General features: G+C 41.0%; 1 protein-coding gene across 4 annotated transcripts in view; it reads right to left on the bottom strand.

Moving 5' to 3' along the window:
* EML6 (EMAP like 6) overlaps positions 1-13,888 on the bottom strand; it is a 254,910-nt gene that overhangs the window by 56,485 nt on the left and 184,537 nt on the right. For all 4 annotated transcript variants that reach the window (XM_003908660.5, XM_017947530.3, XM_031655162.1 and 1 more), the window contains exons 23-25: positions 11,928-12,080; positions 11,623-11,754; positions 3,569-3,657 (exon numbers count right to left, since the gene is read on the bottom strand). In XM_003908660.5, the coding sequence (XP_003908709.5) occupies positions 3,569-3,657; positions 11,623-11,754; positions 11,928-12,080 (374 nt within the window). The remainder of the gene's footprint in view (positions 1-3,568; positions 3,658-11,622; positions 11,755-11,927; positions 12,081-13,888) is intronic.

Raw genomic sequence — 13,888 nt, 5'->3', positions numbered from 1 at the left:
CATCACGAATCAGCCTCTGGAGTAACAAATGTGCACCATGGGGTAACAAATTAACTCTTCAGAGCAAGCGCCTGTCACTTTGGGGAGCATTATAACATTAATTTTCCTCTTGTGCATATTCTTTTATATAATAATTGCTCATCTGTTCCAAGCCAGCCTCATCTTCCTCTACCATTTTGTTAAATTACATTTCATTTTAGTATACTTATTTGGGGGCATTAAAACAGGAAGGGAAAGTACAGCTGAAGTGATGTGAAATGATGCTTAAATCCACAGGAGAAACTGAGAGGCTTCATGGACAGATGTCTCTGGGTTGAGATCACAGTGCTGTGGATCTTTTGCCCTCACAGAGCCTTAGTTTCCTTATCTGTAAAACCAGATTGACAACTATTAAGGTAAAACTGTTATGAGGATTAAAATATAGGTGTATATATTCTGAAATTTGCATGGAGCCAAAAAAGAGCCTGGGCCAAAGCATTTCTAAGCAAAAAGAACAAAGCCAGAGGTATCATTTTACTGGACTTCAAACTACACTACAAGGCTACAGTAACCAAAACAGACTGGTACTGGTATAAAAAGACATACAGGCCAATGGAATACAGAATCCAGAAATAAAGCTGCACAGCTATAATCATCTGATCTTCGACAAAGTCAACAAAAATAAGCAATGGGGAAAGGACTCTCTGTTAAATAAATGGTGCTGGGACAACTGGCTAGTCATACGCAGAAGAATGAAACTGCACCCCCCCACCCCCATTTCACCATATACAAAAATTAACTCAAGACAGATTAGAGATTTAAATGTAACACCTCAAATTACAAGAATCCTAGAAGAAAACCTAGGAAATACCATGCTGGACATTGGCCTTGGGAAAGCATTTATGACTAAGTCCTCAAAAGCAATTGTAACAAAAACAAAAATTGACAAGTGAGACTTGACAAGTTTAATTAACTAAAGGGCTTCCACATAGCAAAAGAAAACATCAACGGAGAAAAAAGCCAACCTACAGAATGGGAGAAAACATCTGCAACCTATGCATCTGAAAAGGGTCTAATATCCAGAATCTAAAAGGAACTGAAGTCAACAGGTAAAAAAACAACCCCATTAAAAAGTGGGCAACAGGAGTTGGAGACCAGCCTGAGCAACACGGCAAAACCCTGGCTCTACTAAAACTATTATACAAAAATTACCTGGGCATGGTGGTGTGCATCTACGGTCTCACCTACTCGGGAGGCTGAGGCAGGAGGATCACTTAAGCCCAGAAAATCGAGGCTACAGTGAGCCGTGATGGTGCCACTACACTCCAGCCTGGGTGATACAGCAAGACCCTTAAAAAAGGGTCTTAAAAAAAAAAAAAAGTGGGCAAAAGATATGAACAGATTCTTCTCAAAAGAAGACATACAAGTAGCCAACAAACATGAAAAAATGTTTATCACCAATCATTGGAGAAATGCTAATCAAAGCCACAAGATGCCATCTCACACCATTCAGAATGGCTATTATTAAAAGTAAAAAAAAATAACAGAATCTGGTAAGACTGAAGAGTAAAGGGAATGCTTATTCACTGCTGGTGGGAATGTAAATTAGTTTAGCCTCTGTGGAAAGCAGTTTGGAGATTTCTCAAATAACTTAAAGAACTACCATTCTACTCAGTAATACCATTACTGGGTACATACCCAAAGGAAAATGAATTGTTCTACCAAAAAGACACATGTACTCATACGTTCATTGCAGCACTATTCACAATAGCAAAGATATGGAATCAACCAAGATGCCCAACAGTGACCAACTGATAAAGGAAATGTGGTACGTATACACCATGGAATACTATGCAGCCATAAAAAATAATGAAATCATGTTCTTTGCAGCAACATGGATGTAGCTAGAGGCCATTATATTAAGAGAATTAATGCAGGAACAAAATACCAAATACCACATGTTCTCATAAGTGGGAACAAAGCATTGGGTACACACGGACAGGAAGGTGGAAACAATAGACACTGGGGACTACTGGGGGGCAGAGAGAGGAGGAGGCAAAGGCTAAAACACTATCTCCTGGGAACTGTGCTTACTACCTGGGTGATGCCATCATTTGTATGCCAATCCTCAGTGTCATACAATAGACCCATGTAATAAACCTACACATGTAACTCCCCGAATCTAAAATAAAAGCTGAAATTAAAATAAAAAATAAAGATATATAAAGTATCTGGCAGTCAACAAATGACCAGTGAATAAATGACATAATTAAAAATATCTCTTACTCAAGGCCATAAAAGCTCCTCTATATAAAAAAGTTAAAAAGAGGACTGATCAGAGACAAATAAATTGGAACTGGGGAGGGGAGTGAGATCAAAATTTCTCAATGAACAATTTCCATTAATACAATGCCATGATCTATGACAATGTATATTTTTAAAGTACTACACATATACTTCCTTTACAAACAATGAAAATGCTAATGTACACATGTCCAAATGTCTTTGGGAGAACCTTACAATACTGGGATGGTTTAAGATACTGGCAAACTGAAGCGAGGGAGAGACAGATGCCTGCCACTCAGTGGCATACCCTTACCTCCTTTTCCTCTAAGGAAGCAATATTTCTTCATCCTCGTCAACACTTAGACCAGGGCTCGTTATGTGTACACCGTGAAAGAGGTACATGTCTACAAAAGGCATCTATCTAGCTTTCAAGAGGGTGTTAGTTTAGGAATTCAAAAATTTTATCTAGGCTTTGATTTCAGCAATTAAAAAATGATGTATGTAGCTAAGGACATGAGGAAACATAGAAAAAAGAAAACAGTTTGATACAACACAATGGTCAGATTGCAGATTGTTTTCGTCTCAAAAAAATAATTTCCAGGCTGGGTACGGTGGCTCACATCTGTAATCCCAGCATGTTGGGAGGCCGATGTGGGAGGATCACCTGAGGTTAGGAGTTTGAGATCAGCCTGGCCAACATGGGGAAACCCCATCTCTACTAAAAGAATAAAATTAAAAAATTAGCTGGGTGTGTGGCAGATGCCTATAATCCCAGCTACTCGGGAGGCTGTGGTGAGAGAATCTCATTAACCTGGGAGGGAGAGGTTGCAGTTAGCCAAGATGGCGCCACTGTACTCCAGCCTGGGCAAAAGAGCAACACTCCACCTCAAAAAACAACAACAACAACAACAACAAAAACTGTTGTTATAGATAATAATCATAATTACAAATAAACATTGAGAAAATATGTTTCAAAATGTATGTTCATAAAAAGCTTTGCACAAAATGACATGTCAAATGGAAAAAGGAATATATAACATCCAAATTGTTAGCTTATTCATTGTCTTCAGGCAGAGAAAAATTAAGCAGAGCATCAACTGTACATTGCTCCACCAGCGGTGTGATAAGTCCCTATGTTCCGGGAACCTGGAAACCAGATTAAGCAATCAGATTTAAGACATGATCAAGTTTAAAGGTATACTAAATATAATACATATTAGTAGTTAACGTGATAGGTTTTATTAAAATGCACATATTAAATCTTCACAAAATATCTTAAAAAATCTTTGTGTATGATTGTTACCTCTGAAGGTCTTATTATATGCCGTTTGCCTCTTGGAGCTTCAAAAAAAAGTTGTTCTTTGGCACCTGAATTAACTTGCAATAATTTTCCTGTTACGAAAGAATGAAGTAGAGAGACAATTAAACTCTGACTTTAACTCTTTATTATAAAATGAGAAGCATGGGTGCTGCTATTTTTATTCATTTTAATCAAAGTCTCATAAATTGAGTAAATACATTTTGAATTATTCAGAAGGGCATGTACCGCCAATTACATGATGTGGTACAAACCCCAAAGCTGTGATTTTCAGAATATGGACTTCATAAAATTTGACCTTGAACATCATTCAAATAACAGAAGAATAAAGTTTGATATCTTCTATTCTGCTGCACTGAAAACATAGTTTTCCAAAGCCTGAGAAAAATCAGTTTTCCCCCTCTTTTTCCCAGTTGCCTCTCAGCAAACTGCGTTGGCAAGAATATGGCATTGGAAGGTTATGGCAATTAGAATTAAATCGCTTATTGTGGTCATTCACATTTACTTCGGCCTGAATTCTAAGTTTGCCTTTAAAGCCAGAAACAGAACACACAAAATAAACTATAAATGCTCATTCCTTCCCCACCCTCTGGTCCTACTTGAAAATTTGACAAGAAATCCAGGACTTTCCCCAAAGAAAATGTTGGGCAAAAATAGTCTTTCAGTCTGATGCACAATTATAATCTTGGATTTGATGTTGAAAAAGGTTAGATTTCCTAATTCTCCTCCTACAATGGCAACAATCTTGTAAGGCTTAAAATGTAAATGACTCAAGGTATATATGTTTCAGTATTTTTGGCATTTTAAAAATATTATGGAAAGTTTCAAACACGTATAGAAGAGTACAAAGAACTCCTGGATGCCCGCTGTCTAGCCTCAACAGCTATTAACACATGGCCAAGCCTGTTTCATGAACCTCCACCCTAGATTATTTTGAAGCAAATTTCAGACATCATAATCTTTCACCTATGAATAATTCAGTATACATATACATAATATTTCTCCTTTTGTTTCTTCCCCATAACTATGGCATATCTAGTAGTCTTGAAATATCTTTCTTAGAAAAATAATACCAAAATAAGAACTTTTCGGTTTAATCATGTTCTTTAGCACTTAAATAGGCACCAACTTTATCTGAAATCTAGCTTGGCTAATTTTTTTTTTTTTTTTTTTTTTGAGATGGTGTCTTGCTCTGTTTCCCAGACTGGAGTGCAATGGTATAATCTCAGCTCACTGCAACCTCCGCCTCTTGAGTTCAAGCAATTCTCTTGCCTCAGCCTTCCGAGTAGCTGGGATTACAGGCACCCACCACCACACTTGGCTAATTGTTGTATTTTTAGTAGAGACAGGGATTCATCATGTTGGCCAGGGTGGTCTTGAACTCCTGACCTCAGGTGATCCGCCCACCTTGGCCTCCCAAAGTGCTAGGATTATAGGAGTGAGCCACCATGCCCAGCCTAGCTTGGCTAATCTTAAGAAGCTGTAGATCTACTTCTATATGACTAAAAATAAGGTTCTCTCATTTCTAAATGACAACTGTAATCATTTCTAATTTGGTGAATGATAACATTAGGGGATTTTTCCTTGACTTGGAGCAAATGTATTTGAAAATGTGTACTCTGAAATGGGCACATCTTCTGACTTTATGGCTGAATATATGTAAGTGAGAAAAGAAAAAAGGGAGTTAGTTACCTTTGGCTATTTAGAATTATAAGAAAATGAGTAACCAATACTGTAAAGTAATTCTATTTTTAGGACACTCAAAAGTGACTGCAAATGACAAAGCATGTGGACAAACAGTTAAAGTATTCAGTGAACACATTCTTTGAATACAGCTAATTTTAGATGATGTTTGGCCATGAGATACTAAAATAACTCAGAGGACTGTAATCCTCAGATAAATCCCAACAACTTACTTTACACCATAGTTTCAAAGATCGTACTTCACTTAAAACCAAAAACGAGAAAAATCTCTCAGTGAGGTAATTTATGATAGCAAAAATAGTTGAGAATCTAAACACATAGACAAGTACCAGAAGTGCTGGATAGCGTTGCAGACAGCTCGTAGGGTCCCCATGTAGCCCATGCCCCTTCCCTGAGAACTGCCTCCGTGGTCATGTTTGTACTCTGGGGGCAGACGTTGACCATGGAGGGGCAAGGCTCACACCGGGCTGGGTAATCAAATTCTCTTGGGAAATTGGAATCCAAGAGGCTGAATCAGCTGGTGCCTACCGGGATAAGATGTGGACTTTGGGCCTGTGGGTGGCATTTTGGGGCAGCTGAGACTGGCCATGTGCAGATGAGGTAGAGAAAGGCCGCTTGTGCAGAGAGAGGGGTCATAGGCAGAGGTAAGACCGAGAAGAGCAGTGGATACTGAAACTCGCTGCCTAAGAGTGGGAGAGGAGTGGAGAGGAACTGCTTGCTTGGTTCCTGTGCGTTTTTTAGTTCATTCCTAAAGTTAGTTCCTTGGCAGACTGTTTCCTGCTCTTGGATTCTATAAAGTATCTCCGTATCTTTCCAATAAACTCATCTTTTATTATTATTTTAAAATTTAAGCCGGTTTCTAGCCTGGGCAACATAGTGAAAGCCCATATTTACTAAAAATACAGAAAAAAAAAAAATTAGCTGGGCATAGTGGCGGGCACCTGTGGCCTCAGCTGCTTGGGAAGCTGATGTGAGAGTGTCTCTTGAGCCCAGGAGGCACAGATTGCAGTGATCTGAGATTGTGCCACAGCACTCCAACCTGGGTGACGGAGTGGGATCCTGTCTCAAAAAAAAAAAAGAAAGTTTAAGCTGGTTGATGGGTTTCTGTTCTTTGCAATCAAGGATGTGAAGAAGAAAAAACCAAACCAAAAAGCTAATCTTCTATGAGGAAGGAACGATTTTTTTTTAAACCAAAATTTTCTTTACTGCTGCTAATACACATTTTTTAAGCATAAGGAAATATTTAGGTCACCGCTCCTTTTTCTCTCTGCCTGCTGTCTCTCTATCACCACTGAAATATTCTGAGGGCGAGGAGCAGAATCAAGAACAAAAACTCTGTTTAATGCATTTATAATTGCTCTACAAAAACAGTAATCCTATTCTTTCAGAATCACATTTTTATTCACTGGAAATATCTGTTCGCACAGATTAAAAGCTGAGACACCCATGTCCTTACATCACACACCTTGCAGGTACCATAGAGCTTTGCAGCCCACAAAGTGATCCACATACATCACCCCGGCTGCTATATAATTTACAAGTTAGACTAATTCCAACAATTGGTACTAAATGTACCAAATATCAGGCCATTTGCAATAAAAATGGGAATGAAATGTGCTATTATGGCTCAAATTGTCATTTTTATTTTATTTATTATTATTTTTTGAGACAGAGTCTCACTCTGTTATCCAGGCTGGAGTGCAGTGGTGCGATCTCGGCTCACTGCCACCTCTGTCTCCCAGTTCAAGCGATTCTCCTGCCTCGGCCTCCCAAGAAGCTGGGATTACAGGCACCCGCCACCATACCTGGCTGATTTTTGTATTTTTAGTAGAGATGGGGTTTCACCATGTTGGCCAGGCTGGTCTCAAACTCCTGACCTTAGGTTACCCACCTCAGCCTCCCAAAGTGCTGGGAATACAGGTGTGAGCCACCACGCCCAGCCTTCAAATTGTTAATTTGTAAAGGATGTTACAGCCTGTTATTTCTAGAAATGAACTTACAGCATTTAGAAAATATCCTTTCTACGTGTTCTCTCCCTCCATACATTTTTTCTTTCTCAAGTATTCCATGCTGGAGCTTTCATTCAGGGGTAGCTGATGTTCCTGCAAAAGCCCAATGCACTTTTTGGTTTTCCAAGGACCTATAGTTGCCATGGGCACAAGAGGCTGCTGAGGCTGGCGGCTGTGCCATCCCTGCCGCTGAGAAGCCAGTTGGCTCTGGCAAATGCTTTCACTATTTTCAACAGGATCAAAGGCATGAAACAGATCCCTGCTTCTAATTTCTGCTCTCAACCTTGCCAGACCCTGGAGGCCCCTGCTGTGAAAGCCAGGCTGGTCTTGAGGCAGCATGGCATATTCTCGAGATCAGGCATTTTGGGGACTGGGATGTCGGGAATGCAGGAATATCAGGATGACACATGTCTCATGGCTAGTGGAGTTAGATCAGGCAAGATTCACAGGCATACTTTCTCTTATTCTCCAGATGGTATAATTCCTCCCTAAAAATCAGAAGTGTTTCTACTACTCTCAATCCACAGAAAGCACTTGGTCCAATCCTTTCACCTGACTGAAGGCACCCTTATGATGAAAGGCAAGGTAGCTTTTCAAAGACCTTTGACTCCACTCCTCTCCTGCTCACTCCCAGTGCCCTCCCTCAGCCTCCTGAGCTCTAGGAGGCTGACCTTGGGCAGGATTATGGAAATAGGGAGGTTTGCTTCTCTTTCCACCAAGTGATGGCTCCATATTGAGAGACTTTACACAGACCTTTCCCCAGGTCCCTCCACAGCAGCATCCCCCGATCCTGGCTGAGATCTTGTGCCTTCTATCTGGGACTTACTTCTCTTTATACCCCTAGCATCTGACACAGGGCCCATACGTTTGCAGAATTAAGAACAAACTCCTTAAATGCAAATGAAACCCACAGTGAGATACACTTCACATCCATTAGGACAGCTACTATCAAAATAAACACATAAAATAAGCTTTGGCAAGGATGTGGAGAGATTTGAACCCTTGTGTACAACTGGTAGGAATATAAAATGGTAGAGCTGCTATGGAAAACAGTATAGTAATTCCTCAAAAGGTTAAAAATAGAACTACCGTATGATTCAGCAATTACATCCTTGGGTATATACCTCAAAGACTTGAAAGCAGGGTTTTGAAGATATATTTGTACATCCATGTTCATAGCAGCATCATTCACAATGCCTGAAATGTGGCAGCCACACAGGTGCCCCTCAACAGATAAATAGATAAGCAAAATATGGTCTATACATAAAATGAAACATTTAGTCTTTAAAGGAAGGAAATTCTGACACACACCACAACATGGAGGAATCTTGATGACATTATGCTAAGTGGAATAAGCCCATTATAGAGAGACAAATACTGTATGATTCCACTTATATGAGGTACCTAGAGTGGTTACATTCATAGAGACAGAAAGTAGAATGGTAGATGCCAGGGGCTGGGGAAATGAAAAGTTATCATTTAATGGGAATAGAGCTCCAGTTTTACAAGACAAAAAGAGTTGTGAAACAGAGGCAGTGATGGTTGCACAACAGTGTCAATGTTTTTAACATCCTTGAACTGTACACTTAAAAAAATGGTTAAAATGGAGCTGGGTGCGGTGGCTCACACCTGTAATCCCAGCACTTTGGGAGGCCGAGGTGGGTGGATCACGAGGTCAGGAGATCGAGACCATCCTGGCTAACATGGTGAAACCCTGTCTCTACTAAAAATACAAAAAATTACCGGGCGTGTTGGTGGGCACCTGTAGTCTCAGCTTCTAGGGAGGCTGAGGCAGGAGAATGGCGTGAACCCGGGAGGCAGAGCTTGCAGTGAGCCAAGATCACACCACTGTACTCCAGCCTGGGCGACAGAGCGAGACTCTGTCTCCAAAAAAAAAAAAAAAAAAAAAAAAAAGGTTAAAATGGTAAATTTTTGTTATGTGTATTTTACAATCCAAAATAATTAAGAAATCTTCCCAGTCAAAATTTACTCTTTATATACCCTCTTTTCTCTGGACTCTTCACTGCCTAATAGAAACAATAATGGGTTTTAACCCCTAATAGTCACTGGGTAATGGGATTTCACATATTGTATCAGGTATTTTGTGTGTATGTGTGTGTGTGTGTGTGTGTGTGTGTGTTGGATTCTAAATAAAGTTAATCACACCCTATTCTACCTGGCAAGAGAATAGCAAGATAATAAATAGGGAGAAATCACTGCTTTTAAAAAAAAAAAGCAGAGAATATCAAAGAAGAGTGTGAGAAGCAACTGCTTTCATCGGCCTCACCAGTTCCTACATAAGTCATAGTCCCCTGCCTGGTCTTAAATGCCGGTCGAAGCCCTCGGCACTGTGTCCGGCTGTCACTACCCTGACATGAAAGCGAAATGGACTTATCTGATCTCCCTTTGCCCTTGTTGGGACTTGTACTACCTTGTATAAATGCAGTGCATTGCATGCTTTCTTCTCTGTCTACTGCACTGTATAAAACCTCTGAATGCTGTAAAGCTGAAACAAAGTCCAAATTCCAGTATGGCAAGTATAGTTACAACTAAATACCTGTCGGGCAGAAGGGTTTCCAAGTCCTGGTCTAAGGCCACTACTCCAAGAATTACTTGAAAAAAAAAAATGTTCTGTCATCTCTGAAATACGTTTTTGGCTGAGGCCTTCATCGTCGTTCTCCTGATTAATTTTAACTGCTCCCACTCCAGGCTCACGTCTTCTCCCCAAGATGGGAGGGAATGCCTCACTCTAGATCCCTCAGAGTTACCTAGTACCTACAAGTACACAGTTCAGCATGAAACTTCTACTCCATCCCAGCCTGCGTCTCCACATTCCCCTCCCCGTACACCCTCAGCCACTCAGCACTTCTATTTCTTCATCACCCCCTGGTTCTTCCCACCTTTGCTCTTCATATGCCATATTCCTTCTTGCCTGGAATGGCTCTTCCTTGATTGTGCTATCTGGTGGATTTCTCCTCGACTCTCAAGATCAACCTCAAAGGTTACTTCCCTCTATGGAGGCTCCGTGGATTACCTCCAAGGAGATTTCCCTCAGAGCATACATTGGGCATGGTGCTTTTCTACCACAGTGGACTACAATGTCTCTGAAGGCGGGAATGCTGCCCATTCCCAAATGCCTGCTCCAGACTCTTAACACCAGCCGAGTCTCGAGGATAGGATTTACAGTGACTCACCCTACAGTGCAATGTTCCATCCTGGGTACTGAATGCTGCCGTGGCCCGTTCTGAGTCCCTGCTCACCACTTCCCCTGTGACTCACCACTGCTTACTCACACCATACCCACTTTGTGCTCTTGTATTATTTATGGATGAGTATGTCTCCCTCACTCAATTATAAACTCCACAGGGAGCAGAAACCATGTCTTACTCACTTCCAGAGCCTCCACATTTGCTAGCTTAAGACTTTGCAACACCATAAAAGCTAGATTTGTTAAAAACACAAATCCTGATGGCATTTGTGGGCATGACTTGGAGGAGGTGGGAGTAGGCTGGGAGTTTTATAGAGCAGAGAAACTTTAGGCAGGCTGAATGTAGATTTCTACCTCTGCTGGAGGAGGAAAATTGCTTGAGGTTTTTTGGGTGGTTCTCTAAGAGGTGGAGTCTTGGGTGGAAAAGGGAAACAAGCCAGGAGGAGAAGGAGGAGACCCAAGACAAAGAGAAAGAAGACCCAAAACAAGGAGAAAGCACGCCCAACTAAAGGTGAGGTGGTGGCTTGCTATGATAACAAAAGGCATCATGTATCTTTAAACATCTCAAAACTCAATGGCTTGAATCAATAGTGACAATAATAATCTTAAGCATAAAAAGATGGAAAAAGTATTCAAAATGTTAGCAGCAGCTGCCTCTGGGTTGTAAAATTACAGTCGTTCCCCTTTCCCATTTCTAATACTCCACTGCCATTCTCTCTAGAAACGATGCATAAATGGACATTATTTAAACACAGAAATTCTATTTTATTTTTTATTTATTTTATTTTTTTATTTTTTTTTGAGACGGAGTCTTGCTCTGTCGCCCAGGCTGGAGTGCTGTGGCTGGATCTCAGCTCACTGCAAGCTCCGCCTGCCGGGTTCCCGCCATTCTCCTGCCTCAGCCTCCCGAGTAGCTGGGACTACAGGCGCCCGCCACCTCGCCCGGCTAGTTTTTTGTATTTTTTAGTAGAGACGGGGTTTCACCGTGTTAGCCAGGATGGTCTCGATCTCCTGACCTCGTGATCCGCCCGTCTCGGCCTCCCAAAGTGCTGGGATTACAGGCTTGAGCCACCGCGCCCGGCCAGAAATTCTATTTTAAAAGCCACAACATACTTTACCTCTAGAGTCCCAGTCAATGTGTGTAATATAACTCGAAGCACCTTTACAGATGCCAACCCTTTTGCTTGTAAGTACGTTGTAAATATCCACAAAGTTATCATGGGATGCCACGGCAAGGTATTTTCCCGTATCTATAAAGAAAAATGTGGGGTTAACACCAAAGTATCTTATATAGGAATTTACTTCCAGGAACTTAGTATTTTAAAAGTGGGGAAATGGTCAAAGAAACATTTAAATAGTTCATTCTTGTAGTTTTTTGTCCCAAGACTGTGTTATTTTAAAAAGTATCTGCTGTCATCTTCACCTTTTGAAAACTTAATATCAGAGATCATTTCTTTTCTGTGATGGAAAGAGACCATGTCTTCAACAGTGTCAGCATTTACAACCAGGAAACTCCCATCGTTCAAGCCAACTGCTAAGGCTTTCCCATCAGGGGAAAAGGCACAGCATCTTCCACCTACAGAAGAATCCACAAAAAACACTTATTATCCAAAACTTCACTGTCAAGCAAACCACATGAAGAGATGAAGAAATCTGATCATGTGCATTATGCACGGACATGTGACTGCCTTTAAATTGACACTACACTTGTGAAAACTAAAACTTCATAATTTAAGGCATCTCTTGGCTGTGTACAGTGACTCGTGCCTGTAATCCCAGCAGTTTGGAAGGTCGAGGCAGGCGGATCTCTTGAGCCCAGGAGTTCAAGACTAGCCTGGGTTTGCAACATTCCCTAGGTTAAAGATTAGTTGAAAAGTTATTTTTTATAGAGGTAAAACCCAGGCTCTACAAAAAATACAGAAATAAGCTGGGTGCAGTGGCTCATGCCTGTAATCCCAGCACCTCGGGAGGCCAAGGCAGGTGGATTGCTTGAGCCCTGGAGTTCAAGACCAGCCTGGGCAACATAGCAAAATCCCATCTCTACAAAATATATAAAACTTAGCCAGGCATAGTGGTACATGCCTGTAGTTCCAACTACTCAGGAGACAAGGTGGAAGGATTGCTTGAGCTTTGGAGGCGGAGGGTGTGGTGAGCAGTGATCACGCCATGGCACTCCAGCATGGATGACAGAGGGAGATCCTGTCTCAAGAAAATAAAATTAAACATCTCTTCTCCCCAAATTCAAAGAAAATGATCATAATATCAAAAATACATTTTCAGCTTCTATGAGGTCTATTCATTCATTTATGAGTATTTAAATACCTGGGGTTTTCAAAAACTAAGTGAAGTAAATGGAGAAAAGGAGTATAGTATAGGGTTAATAGGACCAGTATCTTTGCTTCCAAGAGGTAATATTTAAGAATAGGAGTTCTATTATAAAATTTTCAGAAAACTTTCTTTAAAAAATATTATGCCTTACATACAGCTTGCTTTAGAGGACCTCGTTCGTTTAGTTGCTCCAATTCTCTGATTCAGGGATTGTAACGCATAACTCTAGAGGTGAAAGATATTGCTTTTGCCTCTTCTGTCATGGGAAGAATGGAATCTGAACATTCTCTTGAGGGGTATCTGGAAAACTAATTGGCACTAGGGTGATGGTACTGCATGAACCATGTTTTCTACTGCTTTGTAGGGTCACAAAGACATTTCTGAATCAGGAGCATGGACTTTGCAAAGGTATGTCTAAAAGGAAACCGATTAAGAATATGCCTACCCTCTGCCACCATTCTTATTGTCAAGAGTTGTAAGCACAGCCCCAGGGATAGGACAGCCAGGTGGCCTTGTGCCAGGGCATTTAATACCGAGCCTCTTTACCAACTCCTCTGTTCATGGTATGCTGAAAGCTATGTTCTCACCCAAAACGGATGTGCCAGTACTGCAACAGTGAAAAGACAAGCCAGCCCTTGAAGAGCATCAAGATTAGGTTAACCACAATCTACCGTACAGACCAAGACACGTTTGAGAGTGAAGAGGAAAGCTATTAATAATTATACCAGAACAACAGGGGTAAACTAGGTTGAATGGTTATCCTATCTAAGACGGGTCAACAGTTGTTCTTTTTAACTAATTTTTAACTTAGGGAATAAAGTCCATTGACTGACATTCAAGTCCTCCACAGTGAGGACTTGGCCTATCATTCCCCCAATATGAACTAGTGGCCAAAATGATTCTAGCCTGTAGTGATGAAGAGCATGGGCTTTGGACTTGGATTTGGGAACTCTTTCCTCCACCATTTACAACTCCCAGGAGTCTAGTGTAAAGAGAGGCAACACGGCAGAGGGAGATAGTGTTAAGCAGTGGTCACAGGTGTGTTCTCAGAGTCAC

This window comes from Papio anubis, chromosome 14 (genome assembly GCF_008728515.1).
Source record: "Papio anubis isolate 15944 chromosome 14, Panubis1.0, whole genome shotgun sequence".
In the NCBI taxonomy this organism is placed as follows: Eukaryota; Metazoa; Chordata; class Mammalia; order Primates; family Cercopithecidae; genus Papio; species Papio anubis.
Note: the sequence above shows the minus strand (reverse complement) of the source record. Positions and strands in the feature narration are given on the sequence as shown.